General features: G+C 37.3%; 1 protein-coding gene and 1 pseudogene across 1 annotated transcript in view; one reads left to right on the top strand and one right to left on the bottom strand.

Moving 5' to 3' along the window:
- The window catches only part of TAX1BP1 (Tax1 binding protein 1), an 85,763-nt gene that overhangs the window by 42,286 nt on the left and 16,098 nt on the right, over positions 1-27,379 (bottom strand). Inside the window, exons 3-7 of the mRNA XM_065883670.1 lie at positions 27,191-27,293; positions 20,865-21,052; positions 17,221-17,379; positions 2,723-2,871; positions 2,537-2,627 (exon numbers count right to left, since the gene is read on the bottom strand). Coding sequence (XP_065739742.1) covers positions 2,537-2,627; positions 2,723-2,871; positions 17,221-17,379; positions 20,865-21,052; positions 27,191-27,293 — 690 coding nt within the window. The remainder of the gene's footprint in view (positions 1-2,536; positions 2,628-2,722; positions 2,872-17,220; positions 17,380-20,864; positions 21,053-27,190; positions 27,294-27,379) is intronic.
- LOC136128441 (endoribonuclease YbeY pseudogene) lies at positions 12,562-13,050 on the top strand (annotated as a pseudogene).

Genomic DNA, 27,379 nt, shown 5'->3' with positions numbered 1-27,379 from the left:
CTGGGTATTTCTCTGAAGAAAACAAAACACTAATTTGAGAAGCTATAAGCACCCCTATGTTGCAGCATTACCTACAATAGCCAAGATATGGAAGCAACCTAAGTGCCCATCATTGTTTTTTTTTTTTAAATTAGAGTATAGTTGCTTTACAATATTGTGTTAGTTTATATTGTACAGCAAAGTGAATCAGCTATACATGTACATTTATCCCCTCTTTTTTTGATTTCCTTTCTCATTTAGGTCACCTCAGCACTGAGTTCCCTGTGCTATACAGTACATTCTCATTAGTTATCTATTTTATACATAGTGTCAATAGTGTATATATGTCAATCCTAATCTCCCAATTCATCCCGCCTCATGCCCATCAATAGATGAATGGATAAAGAAGACGTGGTGTGTACATACATACACATAAACACACACACACACACACACACACACACACACACACTGGACTATTACTCAGCCGTAAAAAAAGAAAAACCTTGCCATCTGCAACAACGTGGACAGACCTAGACAGTATTATGCTAAGTGAAATAAATAAGTCAAAGATAAATATCATATTATTTCACTTACATGTGGAATCTAAAAAACAAAACAAATGAACAAACATAAAAAAGAAACAGAGTCATAGATGAAGAGAACAAACAAATGGTTGCTGGACTACAGGGGAATAGGATGAGAGAAACAGGTGAGGAAGATTAAGAGGTACAAATTTCCAGTTACAAAATAAAATCAGTCACAGGTATGAAGTGTACAGCATGGGGAATATAGTCAATAATTATGTAATACCTTTGTATAGTGACAGGTAGTAACTAGACTTATTGTGGTGATCATTTTGAAATGTACAGAAATATCACATCACTATGCTGTGCACCAGAAACTAGGTCAATTAAACTTCACAAACAAACTTGTGAAAAAAGAGATCAGATTTGTGGTTACCTGAGGCAAAGGGTGGGGGAAGGGGGGAATTCTGAAAGTAATCAAAAGGTACAAACCTCCAGTTATAAGATAAGTAAGTACTAGGGATGTAATGTACCACATGATAGCTAAAATTAACACTGCTGTATGTTATATATTGATATCAAAGTTATTAAGAGAGTAAATCCTTAGAGTTCTCATTACAAGGAAAAAAATCTTTTATTTTATACCTATATGACATGATGAATGTTCACTAAACTTATTGTGGTAATCATTCCATGATGTATACAAGTCAAATCATTATGCTGTATACTATAAACTTATACAGTGCTATATGTCAATTATATCTCAATAAAAATGGAAGAAAAAAGAGGTGATCCTCAGAACAGATTTGAAATTTCATACTTGGGTACCCAATGTTGGTATCTAGCTTATCAATGTATATAAATAAATGAATAGTTGTTTTTTAAAGAGAAGGAGGAAGAAACCCACTGGTAACACAATAAATCATATTTTAGTTTCTTAGTACAAACTGAGACTCTCAAATACTGAATATATGCAGAGTTTTATGTTTTATCTTTAATATATACCATAATATCAATATATAAATGAGTACTGTCCTTTTCTAATCTAATAAAGAGATTGAATCTATCCAAATAATACTGACTTAGCTCAGACTGTTCTTGAAATTCCTCATCTGGAACTTCCTTCAGGAACTGCTTATGAGCCACTTAAGTAAGTCCCAATACGCATCCACGACATTATTGACAACTAAAGCTCACTACCCTACTTCAGAGTCACTTAAAAAGGAAAGGAGGAAAAAACTTCAAAAGGGTGAAGATTTGTCAACAGGATCTTTTTTAAAATGACAGTCTCTGAAGATTATTATTATTATTCCAAAAGGCAAACTCTAAAACATGATCATCACTGAAGTAAATTAATGCTCTCCTTAAGGTTTATATATTCTTAAAAGGGGAAAATAATTAGTTGCACAAATTCTGATAAACAGGTATCTTGTTACCATTACAACTCTTTGACTTATTATACATTACCTGCTAAGTATCTAAAACACCAGCAATTTAATTCCCTGACAACTAATTAGGGACTATACACAATAGGCAGCTTTAAAATATACTCCCAAAACCTTTGATTCTCCTCTTAAAGAAGTGGAGCCTAATTTCCTTCTCCTGAGTATCAGCTGGAGTGACTTGCTTCTAATTAATAAGATAAAGAAGAAGCATCAGTGTACAACTTGGAGACCAGGTCATAAAATGCACTGACTTCCTCCTTGCTCTCTCTCGTATAGCTCACTCTGAGGGAAGCTGGCTGCCATACTGTGAGAACATTCAAGCAGCCACTGAAGAGGCAACATTCCAAGAAACTGAAGGGCCTCCTGCCAAAAGTCATGAGTGAGCTACTTTGACAGCAGATTCTCCAGTTCTAATTGAGCCTTTGGCTGACTGCAGCCCTTGCCAAACATCCTGACTGCAACTACACAAGAGACCCTGAGCAAGAACCACTCAGCTAAGCTGCTCCCAAATTCCTGACCACTAAGTTTTGGGATAACATGTTACACAGCAAAAGATAACTAATAAAAATGTAAAGAATAAATTACCTTATAAAGTTCCTTCTCATCCTTTTCTGTCTTCAATTGACATTCAAGCTGTTCTCTTTCATATTGTGCCTTTCTGAGTTTGTCCTTTAAACTGAGTTAAAGTCAAATAACGTTAACATAGACAAAAACAACTTTCTTAAAACAGTTTTAAAACACAAAGATACTTTTTTAAAGCATCGGGAATACCTGTCTAATTCAGTTTCTTTTTCAATCGCTTTATGTGTGACTGACACAATATCTTCCTCAAGCTGGAGGGCTTTGGATGTAGCATCATTGTAACTCTTCTTAAATTCTTCATTTTCCATTTTTAAACTTTGTGAGACTTCAAAAAGAACCTTAGAAACAATAACAAAATATTTTGAGAAACACAGAAACATAATTAGAAATACAAATTTGTGTATCTCTAAGAAATCTATTTACGGTTAAAAGTTTAATCCCACATTTGTCCCCTCCGAAGTTTTTTTGTTTTGGCGGTACGCGGGCCTCTCACTGTGGCCTCTCGCGTTGCGGAGTACAGGCTCCGGACACACAGGCTCAGCGGCCATGACTCACGGGCCCAGCCGCTCCGCTGCATGTGGGATCTTCCCGGACCAGGGCACGAACCCATGTCCCCTGCATTGGCAGGCAGACTCTCAACCACTGCGCCACCAGGGAAGCCCCCCTCCAAAGTTTATAAGACTAAAAACTAAACCTGAAATGGTAACATACATTAAACTTTTCAAATACTAAATCAATTATTAACTTTTTTCCTGGACTTTTCACATACTGTTTGCTGATTTCACTAACTTCTCCACCAGAGGGCAGGCAACTGAAGTGAGGAAAAAATTTAAAAATTAGTCACTTTGCTTTTTACATCTCGCTTTCCAATGTTACCCCAATGACAAAACAAGTTTCATGATACTAAACAAAGTTAACACCAACTTCTTCTAGCATAAATCACTAAGTGCCATTGATAATTATACCAAAGCACTAAGTTAAGATATATGCCTAAAGCCATGTTCCTAAAGCTCCTGTCACTGTGATTCAAGAGGCTGGAACAAATATTTAAAGACACTGAAATGAATATAAAAGAGGTAGTAAATGTGATGAATTTCATTTTAAACAGATAATTTAAAATTTTTTATCACATCAATTAAGACAATTAAGTAACTTATGAGAATTCGATCAAGCCTCTCCCTAAGCCTGTTTTATAATTTGTAAAATGGAGATAATAAGGCCTTTTCTGCCTCGTTTATAAAATTATGGGAACCAAATATAACAGTGCATTTGGAGGTTTCCACATAGTTATGGGAAACTATACATCAAAAGAACTGATAAATTAAGACAAATTGTGTTTGTTAAAAAAATAATTTTACAATTTCCCCACTAATGAAAGTACCACCCGGGACTTCCCTGGCAGTCCAGTGGTTAAGACTCTACGCTTCCCTCGGTGCTTTGTGACCGCCTGGAGGGGTGGGATAAGGAGGGGGGGAGGGACGGAGACACAAGAGGGAACAGATATGGAAACATATGTATATGAATAACTGATTCACTTTGTTATAAAGCAGAAACTAACACACCATTGTAAAGCAATTATACCCCAATAAAGATGTTTAAAAAAAAAAAAGACTCCACGCTTCCGCCTTCCCCTGTGGCGCAGTGGTTAAGAATCCCCCTGCCAATGCAAAGGACACGGGTTCGAGCCCTGGTCTGGGAAGATCCCACATGCCATGGAGCAACTAAGCCCGTTCACCTCAACTACTGAGCCTGCGCTCTAGAGCCCGTACTCCACAAGAAGAGAAGCCACCACAATGAGAAGTCCGCACACCGCGATGAAGAGTAGCCCCCACTTGCTGCAACTAGAGAAAGCCAGGGCGCAGCAACGAAGACCCAACGCAGCCACAAATAAATAAACAAACAAACAAACAAATAAATTAAAAAAGACTCCGTGCTTCCACTGCAGGGGGCATGGGTTCGATCCCTGGTCAGGGAACTAGGATCCTGCATGCCCTGTGGCCCAGCCAAAAAAAAAAAAAATAGTACCACCCAACAACGAAAACTAAAGAAAATCACCATTCTGCCAATTTAAATGTATCAAATGTTACAAAGTATTTATAAGCCACTTTGACTTTCATAAAGTAACAGCCAAATTTTTTACTTATAGGTAGAATATCACTTTAAATATCTTGCTAGAATATGAAAATTACTAAACTGCATCTAAGAAAAACGTAATTCATTAAGAAGCTTATCACAACAGAGGTCAGATACACTCTATTGGTTTTATTTTTGCTCAAAACAACTGTTTGCCTTACTGAATTTGCAACATAAACCAAAGACTGTTAATGCAAAACTAAATGCTTTTCTGATTTCAATTCTACACAACACCAGAGAAAGCAGGTGATATTTACTCCCTCTCCCATAATTGTTGTCACTATCCAATGATCCTTTAATATTTGACACATTTTCAGTATTTGTCTAGCTGATTTATAAGGACGGTCAGAGAGGTTGCTAAATAGTTTTTTACTATTTTTTTTTTTTTTAGTTTTTATTTTTACCAAATGCTTTCTTGGTACTGTGAATAGGCTACAGATTTAATCCAGGTATTTCTTCCTAGGAAAAAGATTAGATTGCTCAGAGGCAAAAACTAGTTTCTGATTCTGCAATTAATGAAGTTCTATAGTGGGTAAATAGCATTCTAAAGAAAATGCATAGAGAATAACTAGAAAAGATTCATAAGCAACTAAACACAAAACATAAACTAACTGCTTTATCTATGAGTCAGTTAACTCTATAGTGAGTCACAAATTAATTCTAACTATACTTGAGAGTCTTGGAATCTTTTCTTGGTACCTATAAAAGCAACCAATAGCTTCTCAGCATCCAAGCCCACTGCAAAAGGCATGAAAATACTAAAGTGGGGATTATTCTTCAGGCCTGTAGCACTCATATCTGAGTGAAGGATAAGCATCTTCAATGTGTCTAAGTTTCCTTAGCATGAAAATGACATCAAAGCCCTTAGTGTACATACAAATAACTAAGAACCATGTTTTCTTTAAAAAAATAATAATAACATTTTTAAAACAGTAAAATTTACAACACAGTCTTTGAAAAACACTTGAAATTTGGAATAAATATTCATTTGGTCAGTATTTGCAAGGTATGTCAAAAGGGCACCATAATTCTAATATTAAAACAGAGAAAAACTTAGAGATGAGTAAGTCAGCTACACCGTGCACCAAGATAAGAACAGTAACAAAAGTGGTGGCAAAAGGAGATTAAGAGATTTGGGCATTTCAGATTCATGCAGCAGACTTCGCCCCTCCTCCTAAATTGAAGGTCACGTCACCATGACCTACTATTACCAATTCCTCCAAGTCATAACCCTCAAATATGAACAACCAGATAAAAAGACTGTGAATCATCTATGTGGCTAAACATGCAGTAAAAATATCTTAACAACACATTTATTCCTATGTTAAATAAAGACAAAATTAACTCTGACTACAAATGAATACATGTAAAGAAACTGGATACAATATCACTGACAATTATCTAGAAAAAAGTATGATGATATTCTGGATTCAAACATACAGCAAGAAAATTTAGTAAATTAGTTCCTGAATACTCTAAATGGCAAATCATTGGCAAAAGGATTATGTCATTTATGGAAATTGCTAAAAGATTTTAAAATAAATCTTACTCATTTGAGGTAATCTGGCTTTTCTCAAACACTATGCTTCTTGAAATCGACTGTAATACCAAGCTATGTAGTTAGTTATAGAGAATATAAATGTATCTTCTTTGGTTCCTAGAAATACACCAAACAAAAATATAACTGACGGGCTTCCCTGGTGGCGCAGTGGTTGAGAGTCCGCCTGCCGATGCAGGGGACATGGGTTCATGCCCCGGTCCGGGAGGATTCCACATGCTACGGAGCAGCTGGGCCCGTGAGCCATGGCCGCTGAGCCTGTGCGTCCAGAGCCTGTGCTCCGCAACGGGAGAGACCACAACAGTGAGAGGCCCGCATACCACAAAAAAAAAAAAAAAAAAACACACAAAAAGGCAACCCATAGAATGGGAAAAAATATTTGCAAACGATGTAACCAACAAGGGATTAATCTCCAAAATATACAAACAGCTCATGCAGCTCAGTATCAAAAAAAACAACCAAATCAAAAACTGGGCAGGGAATTCCCTGATGGTCCAGTGGTTAGGACTACATGCTTTCACTGCCAAGGGCCCAGGTTCGATCACTGTTCAGGGAACTAAGATCCTACAAGCCAAGCTGCATGGCCACAAAAAAGGCAGAAGATCTAAATAGACATTTCTCCAAAGAAGACATACAGAAGGCCAAAAAGCACATGAAAAGATGCTCAACATCACTAAATATTAGAGAAATGCAAATCAAAACTACAGTGAAGTATCACCTCACATCAGTCAGAATGGCCATCATCAAAAAGTCTACAAATAATAAGTGCTGGAGAGGGTGTGGAGAAAAGGCAACCCTCCTACACTGCTGGTGGGAATGTAAACTCGTACAGCCACTATGGAGAACAGTATGGGGGTTCCTTAAAAAACTAAAAATAGAACTACCATATGATCCAGCAATCCCATTCCAGGGCATATATCTAGAGAAAACTATAATTCGAAAAGATACATGCACCCCAATGTTCAATGCAGCACTATTTACAATAACCAAGACATGGAAGCAACCTAAATGTCCACTAATGGAGGAATGGATAAAGAAGATGTGATATATATATATACACACACATACGTACAGTGCAATATTACTCAGCCATAAAAAGAATGAAATAATGCCATTTGCAGCAACATAGACAGACTTAGAGATTATCATACTAAGTGAAGCCAGAAAAAGAAAAATATAGTATCACTTATATGTGGAATCTAAAAAAAATGATACAAATGAACTTATTTACAAAACAGAAACAGACTCACAGACTTCAGAAACAAACTTATGGGGACATCACTGGTGGCTCAGTGGTTAAGAATCCGTCTGCCAATACAAGGGACACAGGTTCAAGCCCTGGTCCGGGAAGATCGCACATGCCATGGAGCAACTAAGCCTGTGCGCCACAACTACTGAGCCCGTGCGCCACAGCTACTGAGCCTGTGCTCTAGAGCCTGCAAGCCACAACTACTAAGCCCGCATGCCACAACTACCGAAGCCCGCGCACCTAGAGCCTGTACTCCACAACAAGAGAAGCCACTGCAAGGAGAAGCCCACGCACTGCAACAAAGAGTAGCCCCTGCTTGCCACAACTAGAAAAGGCCCGCGTGCAGCAACAAAGACCCAACACAGTAAAAAATAAATAAATAAAATTAAAAAAAAAAATTATGGTTACCAAAGGGGAAATGTTGGGAGGAAGGATAAATTAGGAGTTTGGGATTAACATACACACACCACTATATATAAAATAGATAATCAACAAGGACCTACTGAAGAACACAGGGAACTCTACTCAGTATTCTGTAATAACCTATATGGGATAAGAATCTGAAAAAGAATGTATAAATAAATAACTACGTGTGTATGTGTGTGTGTGTGTGTGTGTGTGTGTGTGTGTGTGTGTGTACAACTGAATCACTTTTCTGTATACCTGAAATAACACAACATTGTAAATCAACTATACTCCAGAAAGGCGGGGGCGGGGGCGGACCGAGAGGCGGGGGGGTGTCACAGGGCCAGCCCCACAGGCCCCTCTCCCGGGGGGGCCATGCAGGGCCAGAGGGGCGGCGGACATGTCCGCATCGGGGTCCTCCGCCACCCTCGGCGCAGGGGGTGGGCCGGGGTTCCCGGGCGCTCGCGACCCTTGCGCTCTTCAAAAAGAAAAAAAAAAAACTATACTCCAATATAAAATAAAAATTAAATATAAATAAATAAATGGTTAAAAAAAAATTCTAGCTTTACAAGAAAATTCCAGATCCAAAGTATTAAATTTTTTTGGTTGGAGTAGAAAAAGGAGGGGGAAGAAAGGCTACAAATATATCTATAAATGTCTAAGTTATTTCCTGAACATGTATACATTCCACAGACAAGTAACTTTTTTTTTTTTTAATTTTTATTTATTTATGGCTGTGTTGGGTCTGTGTTGCTGTGCGGGCTTCTCATTGCAGTGGCTTCTCTTGTTGCAGAGCACAGGCTCTAGGCGCAGCATGGGCTTTAGTAGTTGTGGCTCGCAGGCTCTACAGCACAGGCTCAGTAGTTGTGGCACACGGGCTTAGTTGCTCCGTGGCATGTGGGATCTTCCCGGACCAGGGATCGAACCCGTGTCCCCTACACTGTCAGGCGGATTCTTAACCACTGCGCCACCAGGGAAGTCCTGACAAGTAACTTTTAATGATGGGTTTCACATACGTTTTTAAATAAGAAGAAAAAATTTAGGATGGTATAATTTTACTTATATTAAGTTGCTTTTTAAATTAAAATTGAATGATTTATTTTACACCAGATCAATGGAACAGAAAAGAGACCCAGCAATAAACGCATGCATATGTGTTCAATCAATCTATCAATACAACAAAGGAACCAAGAATATACAATAGGAAAAGGGTACTCTCTTCAATAAATCGTCCTGGGAAAGCTGGACAGCCACATGCAAAACAATGAAACTGGACCACCATCTTAAACCATACACAAAAATTAATTCAAATGAATAAAAGACTTAAATTTAAGACTTGAAACCATAAAACTCCTAAAAGAGAACACAGGGGGTAATACGCTCCTTGACCCTGGTCTTAGCAATGAATTTTTGAATTTGATACCAAAAATAAACAAGCAGGACTACATCAAACTAAAAAAGGTTCCGCACAGCAAAGGAAACCACCAACAAAATGAAAAAGCAACCTCTGAAACTGGAGAAAATATTTGCAAATCAAGTATCTGATAAGAGGTTAATATCCAAAATTATATTTAAAGAATTCACACAACTCAATAGCCACCCCCCGCGATAAAAACCCCACAATCCAATTTAAAGATTGGCAGAGGAACGGAAAAGACATTTTCTTCCAAATACAACACATGAATGGCCAACAGGCACATGAAAAGGTGCTCAAAATCAGGGAAATGCAAATCAAAGCCACAATGCATATCAGCTCACACCTATCAGAATGGCTGTCATCAAAAAGACAAGGGATAGGACTTTCCTGGAGGCACAGTGGTTAAGAATCCACCTGCCAATGCAGGGGACACAGGTTCGAGCCCTGCTCCGGGTAGATCCCACATGCCGTGGAGCAACTAAGCCTGCGTGCCACAACTACTGAAGCCCGTGCTCAACAAGAGAAGCCACTGCAATGAGAAGCATGTGCACTGCAAAGAAGAGTAGCTCCCGCTCACCACAACTAGAGAAAGCCCGCAAGCAGCAACAAAGACCCAGTGCAACCAAAAATAAATAAATAAAAATTAAAATTAAAAAAAAGACAATGGATAACAAAATACTGGTGAAGATGTGGAGAAAAGGGAACCCTTGTGCACTGTTGGTGGAAATGTAAACTGGTGCAGGCACCATGCAAAAGCCAATATGGAACGAAAACTATGCCATATGATTCAGCAATCCCACTTCTGGGTATGTACCCAAAGGTACATACGGAAGAGATATGGAAGAGATTTATCTGCACTCTCATGTTCACTGCAGCATAATCACAACAATCAAGATAAAGAAGCAACCTAAATGTATATCAGTGGGTGAATGGATACAGAAAATGTGGTACATAAATACAATGGAATACTATTCAGTCATGAGAAAGAAGAAAATCCTGCCATTTGCAACAACATGGATGGACCTTGAGAGCATTATGCTAAGTGAAATATGCCAAACAAATACTGCATGGTATCTACTTATATGAAGAATCTAAATAAAAAGTCAAACTCATAGAAAAAGAATAGAAAAGTGGGTGCCAGGGGCTGAGGGGTGGGGAGCGGGGAGGTTGATAAAAGGGGACAAAGTTTTAGCTATAAGATGAATAAAGTGTGAGGATCTAATGTATAACATTGTGACTACAGTTAACAACACTATACTGTATAAGTGAAATCTGCTGAGAGAAAAATGTTCTCTCTCTCTCTCACACACACATACACATACACACACACACACACACACACACACACACAAAGGATAAATAGGGGAATTCCCTGGAGGCCCAGTGGTTAGGACTCCATGCTTCCACTGCAGGGGGCATGGGTTCGATCCCTGGTCTGGGAACTAACATCCCATAAGCCATGGGGTGCAGCCAAAAAAAAAAAAGATAAATATGTAGCTGAAGATGTGTTAATTAATTAGACGGGAGGAATCCTTTCACAAGGATTCTTTTCACAATCCTTTCCTTTATACATATTCAAATCATCATTATATACACTTTAAATGTCTTAAAATTTCATCAATTACACCTGAACTGAATGAAAAATACTCAATGCTACAAGTCTTGTGAAACAAACTATAAAAAATGCTTCATGTACCTAGGGGCAGGACAGGAATAAAGATGCAAACGTAGAGAATGGACTTGAGGACACGGGGAGGGGGAAGCTGGGACGAAGTGAGAGAGTGGCACTGACATATATACACTACCAAATGTAAAAGAGATAGCTAGTGGGAAGCAGCTGCATAGCACAGGGAGATCAGCTCGGTGCTTTGTGAACACCTAGAGGGGTGGGATAGGGAGGGTGGGAGGGAGATGTAAGAGGGAGGGGATATGGGGATATGCGTATGCACATAGCTGATTCACTTTGTTATACAGCAGAAACTAACACATCATTGTAAAGCAATTATACTCCAATAAAGATGTTAAAAAACAATGCTTCATGTTACACCTCTGTATTAGTCTATACAAGATTATGAGCTAGTTCAAAGTATATAAATATATTTTAGAAACAAAGTATTATGAATTTCTGAAACTATTACTTAGCAAATCAGGTGCAAAATGAAAGTAATTGGCTTTAAAGAAACGTGTTGCTAAATACATTAAATTACGCATTAAAATTAAGCCTTTGTGTCTTCTCAATAAAAACACGGTAAAAGAGAATTAGAAATTCAATGATATCCTAACTTCAAAATTGGTTTTTAGCAATTCTGCACATTAGATAGATAGATAGATAGACATAAGCAACTGGGGCAATCCGTACATTAAGCAGTTTAAATGCCTTAAACTACCTCTATCCAAAACCAGGTATCCAACGCAAGGAAAAAGAAAGCCAAAAATATAAAGATAGTTGAAGAGGTCCACACTAGCCAGAGCCACCATCATAATGAGAGATCTTTCATGTTCTCTCACTCCTATACCTATGACAACTCCCAAATGCCTGGTAATGTCTCAAGGTACCCTACCTAGTTTGTGAAACTTAAGAACCAAAGAACCAAACTTAAGAACCAATAGTTCATAACATGCTCCTCATATTGTTTAAGCAATATTGACTTAGTACCACACAAAAGAAATTGGTTTTAAAATATCTTGAAGTACATCTTAAGTTACCAATATTCAAGTTAAGAATATAATTTACTTTATGGAAAAAACTCAATTCATAGTTTAGGCACCAAAAAATTATAAACTAAACTAACTAGAAAACTTAACAGGATCACAGCCCATTTTAGTCCTACTTGGAAAACAAGATTCAATACCATTCAATTTTCAATCTTCTAATTTCAAATATATATCTAGTTTTCAATCTTCTAATTTCAAGTATATATCTAGCACTCCAAAACAAAAACAAGAACACAGAGAATATACATACAACCTGCTAATTTTTACGTAAGTCTAATAAATGTAAAGTTGGGGGTTAAAAGCCTAATACAATGGGATATTATGTGACATTAAAAAGAACGAACTGCTGACACATACTATAAAATGGTGAAGCTTGGAAACATTATAAGTGAAAGAAGCTAGTCACAAAAGGCCACATATTATTCCATTTGTATGCAATGTCCAAAACATGCAAATCCATAGAGACGGAAACTTGGATTAGTGGTTGCCTGGGACTTGTGGGAAATAAAGAGTGACAACAAATAGGTACAAGATTTCTTTTGGGGCGGGTGATGAGCTTGGTGCTGAGGAACCTGCAGCGGGCAGTGCCCGAGGCGGGTGCGGCTCCGTGAGAAGGTGCAGGCAGTGCGGAGAGCCCTGTGGGTGCAGAGGTTCGACCTGGGGGTCGTCTGTGTCGACAACAGATTCAGCCGATTAATACAATCTACACAAACAAAAATACCCCAACAGATGTGCTTTCCTTTCCATTTCACGAGGATCTGAAAGCAGGCAAAATTCCCCAGCCTGATTTTCCAGATTACTATAATTCAGGAGACATTTTCCTGGGAGTAGAGTATATCTTCCAGCACTGCAAAGAAAATGAAGATTCCTATGACATCCTGACTGTGACTGCCACCCATGGGCTCTGTCACCTGCTGAGCTTCACACACAGCACGGAGGCCGAGTGGCAGAAGCGGTACCAGAAGGCGAAGCAGGTTCTCGAGGAGCTGAGCAGGCACACAGGGACCAGGTTTCCGCCCCTGAGCAGGGGCCTCTTCTGACTGGAGTGTCACAGTATGAATGAAAGGTGGATCCCCCCCCTTGGGCCCCAAGGATCAGGGGTCCCCCACGCTGAGGTCCCTGCTGGCCACTGCTGTCCTGTGGGGCTGCAGAAGTGCCAGTCCTAGCAGGTGCTGAATTCTATGAGTGGAACCTGCCTCTTAAAACACTAGAGAAATTTCCACTCATTTCTTTGTTCAGGACACAGGTAGGTGTGTTATTTTCAGTGTTGTAAATAAAATAGTTCTAAGTGCTCAGAAAAAAAAAAAAGATTTATTTTGGGGGTTCTAAAACTAGGTTATGGTAATGGTTGCACAATTCTATAAATATAATAAAAACCACTGAATTTTATACTTTAAAGTGATGAACTTTGGGGGTATGTAAATTACATCTCAACAAAGCTGTTTTTAAAAAAGATCGATTAGATAAGCCCTCAGCAGTAGGTATAGTGTGTCATTAAGAACACTAGTATAGTATACAGTGTGATTAAGAGCACTGGCTGGAGCCAGACTGCCTGCCTGTACCACTTATATAAACTGTTCAATTGTAGGCAGGTTAAGTAACCTACACTTCATAGTATAAAGAGAGTTAACAGACATAAAAACACTCAGAATAGCACCTGGCTTACATTAAGTATTATATGAGTTACTCTTATTAATCAGCCTTTTACAGGAGAGAAAAATCCACACTTCTTTGAAGTTCAACTAAAAATGAATGTAAAAATTATCCTTAATGAAAATTGTTACTTTTTAAATTTAGAGTGTACATGAATAATGGAACATACATATCACATTAAAATAATCTAGGGGAAATACAATATATAAATTATAGCTCTCAATTTATAAATATTATTTGGTTTCAGTTTTAATCTACTTTGTAATCCTACCTTATACCTTCAAGGAGCCAACGTTAAATGTAATTAAACATTTAGTTAAATGATAACAATTTAACACAAGTTAAATTGATAATCTTAACTTGTCCAATTCTTTTAATTTACAAAATGAGTGTTCCCTCTAGTGGTATTTTACAATGAGAAAAGTCAATGTTTACAAAAGATGGAAGATTTTATTTATAAACATTAAATTATTATAAACATTTAACTGTTTTAGTATTTGTCAAGTACTGAATGGGTAATAAGTTAATCATATTTTATAAAACAATGAAAATGCAATATATTTCTTCTACCATGAAGAAACTGAAGTTCTCTACAGATCATTCCTAGTATACTATTATAAAATTTTAAATGAATGGTAAATATCTTAATAGTCCTTCAGACATTCAGAGGCTATATACTCATACATACCTCAAAGAGAAGACCTTTAGGACTATTATATGAAGATCGTTTTTCAGAATTCATACCATGGAATAGATTTTAAACAGATGCCAAGAAATGTCACAGATTTAATAAGCCACGCAACTAACCCGGGTTTGAAAGTTCCTGAGCTGTTCTAACTGCCCAGCAGGCCTCCCTGATTAAGATGGAGACTATAATTTTGGAAGTAAAAAGCAAATTCATAAAAAACTAGAAGCCCCACAACTAGGAACAAAGAAGAACTCTCTCTCCTGGCAAGCATGTTATTTTATCCCCAGAAATAAGCAGTTGCCAAAATATAACTCATAATTGTTTACATATAACATTATACAAGTACTATCAATACTTTTAAAATCTGGGGAAAAGGCTGTCAATTTCTATTCCTCTTGGATGACACTCTTCATATTTTAGTTCTTCCTTGATGATTCTCTGGTCTATCACTATGAAAAGTAATACAACAATATAGCTACTTAAAGTTAGTGAGCATCTATTACGTAACCAATACCATTCTAGGTTCTTTTATCACCATTTTCTATAGTATAACATATTTTTAAAAATCACTACCACATACTTCATCTTCCCAGAGAGTATATTCCAATGGAAGGATAGCAGCAAGGAAGAAGTGCCTTTCAAGATTAGTGACTGTCATCAAGATTTATGAGTTGCCATAAAAACTTCCAAAGATCTCTTCTGGGTACCACAGCCACAATCTCCTACAGATTTTGCTTCATTAATCCCTTGACCTCAATCTACCACTTTCTCAACCTAAGTCTATCAGAATTATCTTTAGTCTTGCCTGTAGTGCTTAACCCCTTGTCACCTGGACAGCAGAGAGAACCTGAGACTGTTTAAATCTCAGCTAATACTCGACTGAACCAGAGAAATGGCCTAATGTACATCAGTATTTCACGCAATTAAAGGCCTCTCATTCTGCCATTCCTACCCTTGCAAATCATCCTTTCTTCCCTTGGATTTCAAGGCGATGAGTGTCTAACCTTAAAGGCCATATTTCAGGGTATTCTTGATCTCATGGGCTAAGTTCATGCTGTAATGGGCCACTTTAGAAAACTATCAAATCCAGGTACAAACATCGAGAGAAATGAGTGAAGAATAGAAAGAGAAGGGTAAGAATTATACAAAGGATAGCAAAGGAGTTATAACAACTGAATTAAAAATTTAGCTGAAAAAAAAAAAAAAAATTTAGCTGAATGTCCTAATGGTCAAGCTAGGCACATACAATGAGATTTTATCATAACATTTATAATATAATATTTGGTACACCTGCTTAAAAAGTTCAAATTTAAAAAGTGGTTCCTTGAGGGCTTCCCTGGTGGTGCAGTGGCTGAGAGTCCGCCTGCCAATGCAGGGGACACGGGTTCGAGCCCTGACCCGGGCAGATCCCACATGCTGCAGAGCAGCTGGGCCCGTGCGCCACAACTACTAAAGCCCGCGCGCCGTGCTCCGCAATAGGAGAAGCCACTGCAGTGAGAAGCCCGTGCACCGAGAAGAAGAAGAAGAAAAAAAAAATGGTGGTTCCTTGGACTTCCCTGGTGGTCCAATGGTTAAGACTTCTGCGATTCCACTGCAGGGGGCACTGATTCAATCCCTGGTTGGGGAACTAAGATCCCACATGCCCCACAGTACCCACCCCGCCCCCACCAAAAAAAAACAAAAGTGGTTTCTTAACCAAATAGAGTAACTTACTCCTACTGTAGGATACTCCTACTGCAGGACTGCAAGTATTCCCCAAGAGCAAAATTGGGGGAATATTTTAAACTATTTTAAATAGTTTAAAAAAATATTTTAAACTAAAAAGGCTAATGGTAACAAGGACAGAAGACTTTACAGATGTTTATAAGGAGATTCACAACTGTACACATTGCTATAAGTTATGTTTACCCTCTAACTCAAATAAGTAATCCTCAAACAAACAGAATAAGGCTAAAAAAATCTTTTCAGTTTGAGCCCTATCTGTATATAATCTCTGCTCAGGTGTGCAATATACAACCACTTCACTAGAGTATAAAACCTATTAAGAATCACTGTACTAATGGTTCAATTAACAATTACTAAGCAACTGTTCTAGGTCTTGCTGCACAAAAGAATAATGGAACAGACCCCATCCTTAGGGAACAATAGATCAATCCTGTCAATGGACATTAGCATACCCAACTAGTTACAACGTATGTGAGACTGTGGTATGTATAATCATAATCTGTGCAAGTTTGTCAAAACTAACAAATTTTCTTATGAAAATATTAAATAAATTAGGTGATTGGTTTTTTCCATTGTTTTTGGCTACTGACTTAAATCCATTTGTATCTCTAATCAAGCCACACTGTTTTACACTTATACTTCTTTTTTCTTAGATTAAGAAATTGTGCCAATTTTTAATTAGGTGGTTTTTAGTATAATGTATTGCATTTCTCACATCAAGGATTTCAGAATTCTAACATTACATCTTATTTCACTAAATTCTGCTTTTTAGAAAAGTAATTTTAACTACTTTATTCTGTTCTCCCCTTTATTCAGTGTTTATCATTCCTAATTGTATTTCTAACTCCTCTCCCCCAAATCAATCAAGTATCCTACAATTAGATGTAAAGCACCTAGAAACAGTTGTCGGGGACAATGTCACAAGCCTGATACCAAATATCTAAAGTATTTTAACCATTTACAACATAAAAGAGGCTATGACAGAAGGTTGATAGGCTCTGACCTATTCTCATACAAACATCTTTCTAAATGCCACTTTTTTCAACATGTGGTCTTCACTCATTTTAACTGGTTCAGTTCCTGAAAAAAGTGGGTTTCAGACAATATACTATAACTCCAATCAGTTACATAAGACACAACTAACCTTTTGCTCTGCTTGCAGTTGGTCACATCTTTCTTTCTCATGGTTAAGTTCTCTTTCCATTCTTCCAACTTGTTCTCGAAGTTGTGTTGTTTCTTTTTCCAGAACAGCAATTAACTTTAACAGTTCTTCTTTTTCTTTCATGGTTTTCTCAATTTTCAACTATAAAACAGAAAACTCAAATTGTTTTTTTATAATCTTATAATACATTACTAATTCAGTTTTCCATTTCAAAAAAATAGTGAAGAAATTTGCAGAAAGAACTTTTACATACTATCTACTTCATATCAATCAGACTCTTTTAGTCTTCTGTTAGAAAAATTCATGAATCATAAACTTAAACCATTTTTTGGTTGGGCAAAGAAAAAAAACATTACAAAAAGGTATAAAAGTAATGAATTTTATTATGAAGTTGCCTGCTAATCACTTTTCAAATCAGTACTACAAATGAGGCATATTAAGTTTCATAAGTGACTTAATTCTGGGCTGTTCTTATTTTGGGTAATAATCAAGGAGAAAAATGTGTACCTCTTCTTGAATGCAAATCTATGGGAAATCCTTGAATCTATTAAGAACTTCCTTGTGTGTTACATAAGGCCTTCATCTATGGGATTACTGTGAAAAGTTCTTTAAATAAGGTACTAAGGAATAAGTTTCTATATGTATTTAGCTAAATTAAAAGGAACTTTATAAGTAAATGCAAATTTTAAGACAAAAATGCACACTGTAACATATTAACAATATAATTGACTCTTACATGAACACTAAGTTACTTAGTTCAGGAAAATCTAAACTCCAGTATTCTAAAAATTACCAAATTAAGGGACCTAAAATAGTAAATAAAATGGTTAATATTTCTCTTACAGCAAGAAGTCTGATTCTATTTAAAAAAAAAAAAAAGAAGCCTGATTCTAACAAGGGAAGAAGAATGGAGACTCAGAGGGAAAACTTCACAAAGGAGGCACCATACATTTAGCTAAAATAAAATGTTTTCCCCCAATACACCCCAAGTCACTTTTCCAGGGTCATAGAATCAAACTCTAATTAAACTCTAAAATGGCTCTTATGAAAGTTAAAGAACAGTAAAATTTTTAAATGACCCATCTATCTCTTTCAACAGACTAAATGAAAATGACAGGAGTAAATGCCCTCAAAAGAGAAAAGTTTGGGCTTCCCTGGTGGTGCAGTGGTTGAGAGTCCACCTGCCAATGCAGGGGACACGGGTTCGTGCCCCGGTCTGGGAAGATCCCACATGCCGCGGAGCAGCTGAGCCTGTGAGCCATGGCCGCTGAGCCTGCGCGTCCGGAGCCTGTGCTCCGCAACGCGAGAGGCCACAACAGTGAGGGCCCGTGTACCGAAAAAAAAAGAGAAAAGTTTACTTATTCACTTAATTTTTTACCTTACCTATTTTTTAAAAAATCATTTTTGGCTCTAAACTTTCTGGCCACTTAAAAATAAAGATACACCTTGACACAGTACAACAGAAACATTATAAAAGAACCATTTTTTCCCAGTGATTCATTTAACTGACACATACTTTAGAGTTCACTGAATCTTAAGTAGAAATTTTTAAAAGGAATTAAAATTATATGAAAGTGTATACAAGTCTAATTCCTGTCCCCAGTTTTGCATTCTGGTATCTTTCGAGCAAACAAAAAGGTTAAAATTTTACCATGAACACCCATAACCTAAATTCAATAATTATTAATATTTTGCCATATTTACTCTCCCTCTATATACCTAAGTTTTATTTCTTTTTCTTTCTTTTTTTTGGTTAAAGCATTTGAAACACAATTGCAGATACTTAACCCCTAAGTGCACAGGCCAAGCATCTCCTAATAAGTACAGTCTTGTATTTAACCACTACCATGATCATAGCTAAGAAAATTAACAATAATTTTATAACACCCAACGGGTAGTCCATAGTTAAAATCTACTACACTACCCCCAAAATATCTACTTTTTAGAAATCTAGGATACAACCAAGGTTCACAAACTGAAGGATTGTGGCTCAATCATTCTTAATAACAGTGCCCTAGATAATGTCTCACACTTGTACTAATTTGGTGCATTTTTAGTAAAATCATTAAAGATTTTGATAAATGTGGAAATTTAAAAGACTCGTCAAAAAATTGATCAGAATATAAATACCTTATCTCAGAAACATTTACCTAAGAGACAGCATACATTTTATGAGTAGGAAGAAGAGAACTAAACTGTGAAATGTCCCAATTTACTTGGAGCACAAAAGATAGGTAGATGCCAAAATGCTGTTGTTTTTCTCGTGGAGGTCCTGAAATCAGGGTGGTCTAACAAGTATCCAAAAAACTGCAATATAAACAGTCACTGCATTCTTCATAAGATCTAGGCTTGTTTCAGCATCTTTGACTAGCATTCAAATACCAGGCTAAAAACCTTGATCATCAGGCGGTTGTCACCACAAAATGTTTTAGTCACCCTATAAAAGTTACATTTCTTTATTTAAGATAAGAGAGGAATTTCTGGAAGGGGGAAGGAAAGATACAGAAAAATTCACAGTAAGTTACTGGTTCCTTCTAACCTTCTTAGTTCGACTGTCTAATATCTATAACCTCTTGTCTTTTTTCTGTAGTCTGTTTTTTAAGATAAATAAAATCAAAGGCATAAAATATTTATATATAAAAAACATCCATCTGAGTATAAAGAATAAGCAATGACTCACCATAGGCTAAATAGGAATGTAAAATAACCAAAAATGTATACTGAACCAATTAAAGATCTTTTTCACAGAAACTCAATATAATATTCTAATTTTTTAGGTTTAGGGTAAAGACATTGAGAAATATCTTGAAATAGGAATGCTGTTCTATTTTTTTCCTTCACTAAGTACTAAAAATTAAGACATATGGCATTAGACCATCTACACAGAAAATTTCTTTTGATGCAAGTGCAATGACTCCAAAATATTCAGTGAAAAAGAGTGAGAAACTTTTTCACCTTTTTTAAAAAAAATTATGGTTAATCCAGCTTATTCATTTGATCAAATAAACAGGAAAAGAAATCACTGTAAAAACGCTGAACCTAAATTATGAGACTGGGACGCTTCACTGATTCACTGCCACACGTGAGACAGAGCATGCTTGTGTTATAGTGAAATGAAGTTCACACCCAATTACAGTTAGACTTACTGCTTCATACCACTTTACCATCAGCTTCACCCCCAAATCTGTATTATTCTACAATCAACAGATTAGGCCATCCCTAAAGAAGAAAGGTTAGGGGGAGGGAACATTAGGAAGTTTTAGGTCTAAATTCTCTCAATAATTACTTATTGCAGATATACTATGCACAAAATACTGATAAGCCTAGGGACAGTCCCTGCCACAGTGAAATCAGTAACATAATTGTGACAGAAAATTTTTTTTAAGTATTTCAAAAACAACACTCTAAGTTTATTATTTTAGTTAAAAAGCATTTGATTTTCAGGTTATACTCCTGCATAACCTAAAAATTCTTAAAATGCCAACCAACATGAGCTCTGTTTGTAATTTATCTATGACTGATTTGTCTTTTTTAAAACATTCACTATTTTTAAGTCACAGTTCATAACAAAATAATCCAGTTCATAATATAAATTTATGAATCACCAGATCACTGCTGGTACCAACCTCAAGAAGGCCAGCTTTTGTGGTCACCACCAACATGTCAGAATTTCCTTCATCTTCCATAGTAAGCAACTCTTCAACTGGAGAAGAAGCTCGAAACTGAAAAGGTGTACTTGCTCCACGAATTTCACCCTTATGGGTAACATAACAGAACTGATAAAATTCTCCATCATCATTTGGAAGGTAATATCCTAAGAGGAAGTTAACAAACAAAAAAAGTATTAAATTTTCTGTTATAAAATTACTTGAATTTAACAAATCTTGCCATATCCTCTCATTTATGACCCTGTTTCTAAGCACTCAGGATATGTCTTTCCTATCTTTCACCAATTATCTATCAAAAACTAGACTCTTGGGCTTCCCTGGGCGCAGTGGTTGAGAGTCTGCCTGCCGATGCAGGGGACACGGGTTCGTGCCCTGGTCCGGGAAGATCCCACATGCCGCGGAGCAGCTGGGCCCATGAGCCATGGCCGCTGAGCCCGCGCATCCGGAGCCTGTGCTCTGCAACGGGAGAGGCCACAACAGTGAGAGGCCCGCGTACCGCAAAAAAGAAACAAAAAAAAAAAACAAAAAAAACCTAGACTCTTCTTTCTTCCCTAAATATGTCCATATTTTTCTTATCTTAGGTCTAAGCTTATACTCTCAGAATATTCTTTCCCTGTATCTTCACTAGGGTAAAACCAATTTATCTGGGAGAGTCAAGTATGCAGTTTTCAATGAGAAAGAGGCTGAAGGCGGAGCAATGGAAGAACTAGCATAAAAGCCTAGGAGGACCAGGGGTTGGAATACATCATTTAAAGAAATGTTCCCTCAAATATGACATTAACTAAATGCATAAGAGAGATATTAACAAACGGAATACACTGCACATGTGCACTGTGTAAGGGCAGAAAGAGGATGAGGTCTACTGATGCAGAACAAAAATAAGCTTCGGAACCACACAGATTTATTCTGGAATTCCAGCTCTACCACTAATTATTATTTACTTAACCTCCCCGAGCCCAAATTTCTTATCTATAGAAGAAATTTGAAGCCATCTATCTAAAAGTTCCAAAGTACCATGGATTATGTAGTTCTATCATCTAGCCCACTATCTGACAAATTATGTGTTCAATATTTGTTCCTTCTCTCTTCAGCTCAACTGTTACCCTCTTTTAAATTTTGCTGTATTATCCTAGCTCAAAATTAATCCTCTCCAAATCCTAGCTCAAAATTAATCCTCTCCAAAGCTCCCATGGTATTTTTTACATTAAAAAAAAAAATCCTCCACCATGTACTTTGCATTACCATTATACACATGCTTTATAGCCTACATCCAGAACTCAGAAATACTGAGGGCAGATTATTAATAAATATAAAAATTCTGGAATTCCCCCAGAATGACCTGAAACAAGGAAGCATTCAATGACTGTGAAACAAACATACAAAGGTGAATATATTCCCCTTATCTTGGATATTAATATCTACCCAGAAATGTGCATTCACTATGCCTATTATTCCTTCATATCTTGAAATTTTTAGCATCATTATTACGATATTGACTTCACTTGACTTCATTCTTTAAAAAATAGCTGAACTTTGTCCACAGAGGGGAGGGGGCAGAGAAAATATAAGCCTGAAACATCCTGTGGTGCTTAAAAATAAGAAAGAAGCTGTCAAAAAAGAAGGGGGTGGGGGAGTCAAAAAACACAGAAGCCCCCTTGACAGACCTCCCAAAAGCCAGAGAAAGCTAAATCAATTTGAGCAACAAAAAAATTATAGCATTAAACTTTATTCCACAGAAGAAAATATATATGCATGAATGAGAAAAGGATGACTCTTCCTAACATAATAATTGCAATTAATAATGTCCAAGAAATGAGAATAGAAAAGCATCATCAGGCAAAAACAACAATAATTATTGCAGGCAAGATCCACTGATGGATACTAAAATTAGTGGGTGAAAGTTTGAGGAGAAACAAGGTATCTCAAAATTGCTCCCCATAATACTGTTAAATCACAAAGGGAAAAATACTAACTTTACAGTGGAGAAACCCAGCAGACACCACCTTAACCAAGTGATCAAGACTAATATTACGGGCTTCCCTGGTGGCGCAGTGGTTAAGAATCCACCTGCTAATGCAGGGGACACGGGTTTGAGCCCTGGCCCGGGAAAATCCCACATGCCACGGAGCAACTAAGCCCGTGCACCACAACTACTGAGCCTGAGCTCTAGAGCCCGCAAGACACAACTACTGAGCCCACATGCCACAACCACTGAAGCCTGCGTGCCTAGAGCCCATGCTCCGCAACAAGAGAAGCCACAGCAATGAGAATCCCGCGCACCGCAACCAAGAGCAAGCCCACACGCAGCAACAAAGACCCAACACAGCCAAAAATAAATAAATAAATAAGTTTTTTTTTTTAAAAGACTAATATTACTACTAAGAAGACAATCAGACATCAAGTACTCTCTGAGACAATGCACTGAAAAGAATACATCATCACTTCTATGATATTCTTCCTGAAAAGGTATAGCCTCAATCTAATCATGAGAAGCTGTCTGAAAAACTCAAAATGAGGAACATGCTACCAGAACAAAACAAAACTGAACAGTACTCTTCATAAATGTAAAGGTTATGAAAGACAAGGACAGAATAAGGAGCTATCACAGACTGGAGAAGACTATGATGATACGACAACTAAATGCAATGTGGGATTATGGACTGGATCCAGGAACAGAGAAAAGAGCACTACAGCAAACACTAGTGAAATCTGAATAAAGTTTGTACTTTAGTCAACAGTGTTGTACCAATGTTGAATTCCTGTTTTTTTTAAATAAATGTACTGTGGTTATGCCACATGTTAACATTATGGGAAGCTGGGTGAAGGGTAGATGAAAATTCTGTATACAATTTTTGCAACTTTACATCTAAAATTATCTCAAAATACAAAGTTTTAAAACAAAGTAACACAGGGAATTCCCTGTCGGTCCTTTCCAGTGGTTAGGACTCTGTGCTTCCACTGCAGGGGGGCACAGGTTCGATCCCTGGTTGGGGAACTAAGATCCTGCAAGCCTAGAGGCACAGCCAAAAAAAAGTAATTAAAGGTACATCTAGCAATAAAGTTTTTAAAAACCCCATCCTCCTACTATCTACTACTAAATCCACGGCTGAGTAACTTTGCAAAGGCCACTACACTTACTTTTAAAGTTTAAATAGAAAAGAAAAATATAGTTTGACTAATCAGCTCTGGTATCATGGCATTAGAAATTCTACAAACTAGATATTCGAGGTCTGATTTTTTTTAAATCTCACAAAAATAATTCACTAAAAATTATGGTTCAAATACCATTTGAGATACAAGATATAGTTATTCAGAACTGAAATTTAAAGCTACCTAGAAATAGCTCTCCTCAGATCAGTAAAACTGAAAATAAAATAGGAAAATGTAAAAACCAAACTCCAAGTCAAATTTCATAGCCTGTAACATTACCAATCAAATTATAGTAAACAAATAAGGGTCCATTTAGGAAAACAGTTACATTTATGTATACTTTATTAGTTGTTCTGAGTTTTGCATTTCAGGATTCTCATGACTACTCCATAAAATGAGCAATATTGTTTGGATCATGCTTAAGATTCCTTCTGGCTCTAATTCTCTATGACTAAATTTTTCATGACTCTATCCTGAGCTCCTTATATAACAAACAAGTTCTAGGCAGGCAGAAGATTTTATCTCTGAATTTCAAAGTAAAAATTATGATGACTTTTCAAAAACATGTAAAACTTAGCTCCCATGAAAATGCTTTTACAATATGAACAGAAATAAACTGGATGCTTTTCTCCTTTTTTTCTAACTGCTTTGAAACTTTCTGCTGTCATAAATAAGCAAATTCATTAGTCACTATAACAAATTCTGTACGTTTCTTATTTATTATAAGAAAACTAATCACATTAAAAATGACTGGAGGGCTTCCCTGGTGGCGCAGCGGTTAAGAATCCACCTGCCAATGCAGGGGACATGGGTTCGATCCCTGGTCCAGGAAGATGCCACATGCCGCAGAGCAACTAAGCCCGTGTGCCACAACTACTGAGCCTGAGCTCTAGAACCTGCGAGCCACAACTACTGAGCCTGCATGCTGCAACTACTGAAGCCTGCACACCTAGAGCCCGTGCTCCGCAACAAGAGAAGCCACTGCAATGCGAAGCCCATGCACCGCAACGAAGAGTAGCCCCTGCTCCCCGCAACTAGAGAAAGCCCGCGCGCAGCAAGACCCAATGCAGCCATAAATGAATGAATGAATGAATGAATTTTTAAAAGTAGATTAAAAAAAAGAATGACTGGAAATAAAGCCACAACTTTTAAGAACAAATATCTTAATAACAAAATCAGTTCCAATATACACACTTGAATTTGATTATCTAAAAAAAGGCTATGAATTAAAAGATAAACTACAGGGCTTCCCTGGTGGCGTAGTGGTTGAGAGTCCGCCTGACGATGCAGGGGATACAGGTTCGTGCCCCGTTCCGGGAAGATCCCACATGCCGCAGAGCGGCTGGGCCCGTGAGCCATGGCCGCTGAGCCTGTGCATCTGGAGCCTGTGCTCCGCAACGGGAGAGGCCACAACAGTGAGAGGCCCGTGTACCGCAAAAAAAAAAAGATAAACTAAATATATAACTTATAACTTTCTTAATCTATAAAACATCTATGAGGACCTAAATCTCTGTCTATATTACAGTACACATTTTATTCTCTGAATATGTGTTTCTTGTCACAGTACATAAGGAAACTTTTTTGTATATGCAAGCTCCATGTGATCACATTCCCAACTGATGTTCACACCAAACATATACAAACCTCGCAATAACGTTTTTTTAAAGAAGTAAACCACCAAAATCCAAAACACTAACACCACCGAATGCTGGTAAAGATGCAGTCCAACAAGAACTCTCATTTACTGCTGGTGGGAATGCAAAATGTTTTTGCCACTTTGTAAAAAAGAGTTTGGTGGTTTCTTATGAAACTAAACGTATTCCTACCATATAATACAGCAATCATACTCCTTGATATTTATCCAAATGAGTTGAAAACTTATATCCACACAAAAACCTGTGCATGAATGTTTATACCAGCTTTACAGCTTTATTCACAACTGCCAAAACTTGGAAGCAACCAAAATATTCTTTTTGTTTTTCTTTTTTGTTTTTTGCAGTACGGGGGCCTCTCACTGCTGTGGCCTCTCCTGCCGTGGAGCACAGGCTCTGGATGCGCAGGCCCAGTGGCCATGGCTCACGGGCCCAGCCGCCCTGCGGCATGTGGGATCCTCCCAGACCGGGGCACAAACCCGTGTCCCCTGCATCGGCAGGTGGACTCCCAACCACTGCGCCCTCAGGGAAGCCCCAAAATATTCTTTAACAGACAAATGGATGAATAAGCTGTGTTACATCCATACAATGGAGTATAATTGGTTTCCTTTGCAATTCTGGGCATTTCATGTATATTAAAATATTATACTGAGACAGAGTCCATTAGCTTCCCCAGACCAAAAACAGTCCATGGTATAAACAAGACTAAGAATTTGCTTTAATACAATCCAAAGTCAGTATAATTTTACTACAAAAATCACTCTGCAGCAAATGCTGTTACAGATTTCTAAATAAAATTTTTGTGTTTTGTTTTAAAGCAACAGGGTGTATTTTATTCACATAACATGCAATCTGGAGGCAGTTGCCTGCTGGCCTTGATTCAGTGGCTCAGACATGTCAGGACAGACATATATGTTCTTGTCTATGCCTTCCCCTCATGGCCACAGGAGGGATGGTGAAGCTCTAGCCATCACCTTTGTGAAGGCAGAATGTGGGTGGAGGGGCAATACCAGGTATATCTCCTCCTTTAAATAAGAGAATTTTTAAAAATCTGTATATAATGCTAAGACAAAAATGAATTTTATATTACTCACATCCATTTTATAGGCAACTTTCCCTATAGAATTTCTACTCTATAAATCCTGTTAATCATCTTCGTGATTTTCATACGGAATATTTTTCTCACCTCTAATTTGTTATATTATCTAATATCAGTAACAGCATTATTTTCTCATTTGAAAAAAAAGATCATCAAAAGACTGCTCTTCAATGAAAGACAATAAGGAAAAAACCTTTCTCTACATAAAATATCATGTGACCTACACTAGATACTTACATTCTTATGACTTCTGATAAAGAAAGATACTAATTCATTCAACTTTAGTCACTAGACATGCTTAAGTAGATCATTACAATGGGGTACATCATTTTTAATGGCAATAAAACATCTAATTTCATCTAGTTCTGCTTTTCAGTTCTCACCTTGAAACGCTAACACACAATTGACTGTTGATCCTTCTACATAATGTTCAGGCACAGGAGACCATAAAAACGTGTAATAATCACGAGCAGTACTCCATCCAACCTAAAGGAAAACAACAAAAACATGGATATTATAAGTAAGTGGTTTAATATGAGTGATATCTTATAGCATATTGTTTTTCACTACAT

This window comes from Phocoena phocoena, chromosome 9 (assembly GCF_963924675.1).
Source record: "Phocoena phocoena chromosome 9, mPhoPho1.1, whole genome shotgun sequence".
Lineage (NCBI taxonomy): Eukaryota > Metazoa > Chordata > Mammalia > Artiodactyla > Phocoenidae > Phocoena > Phocoena phocoena.
The sequence above is the reverse complement of the archived record's forward strand: the minus strand, read 5'-3'. Positions and strand labels throughout refer to the sequence as shown.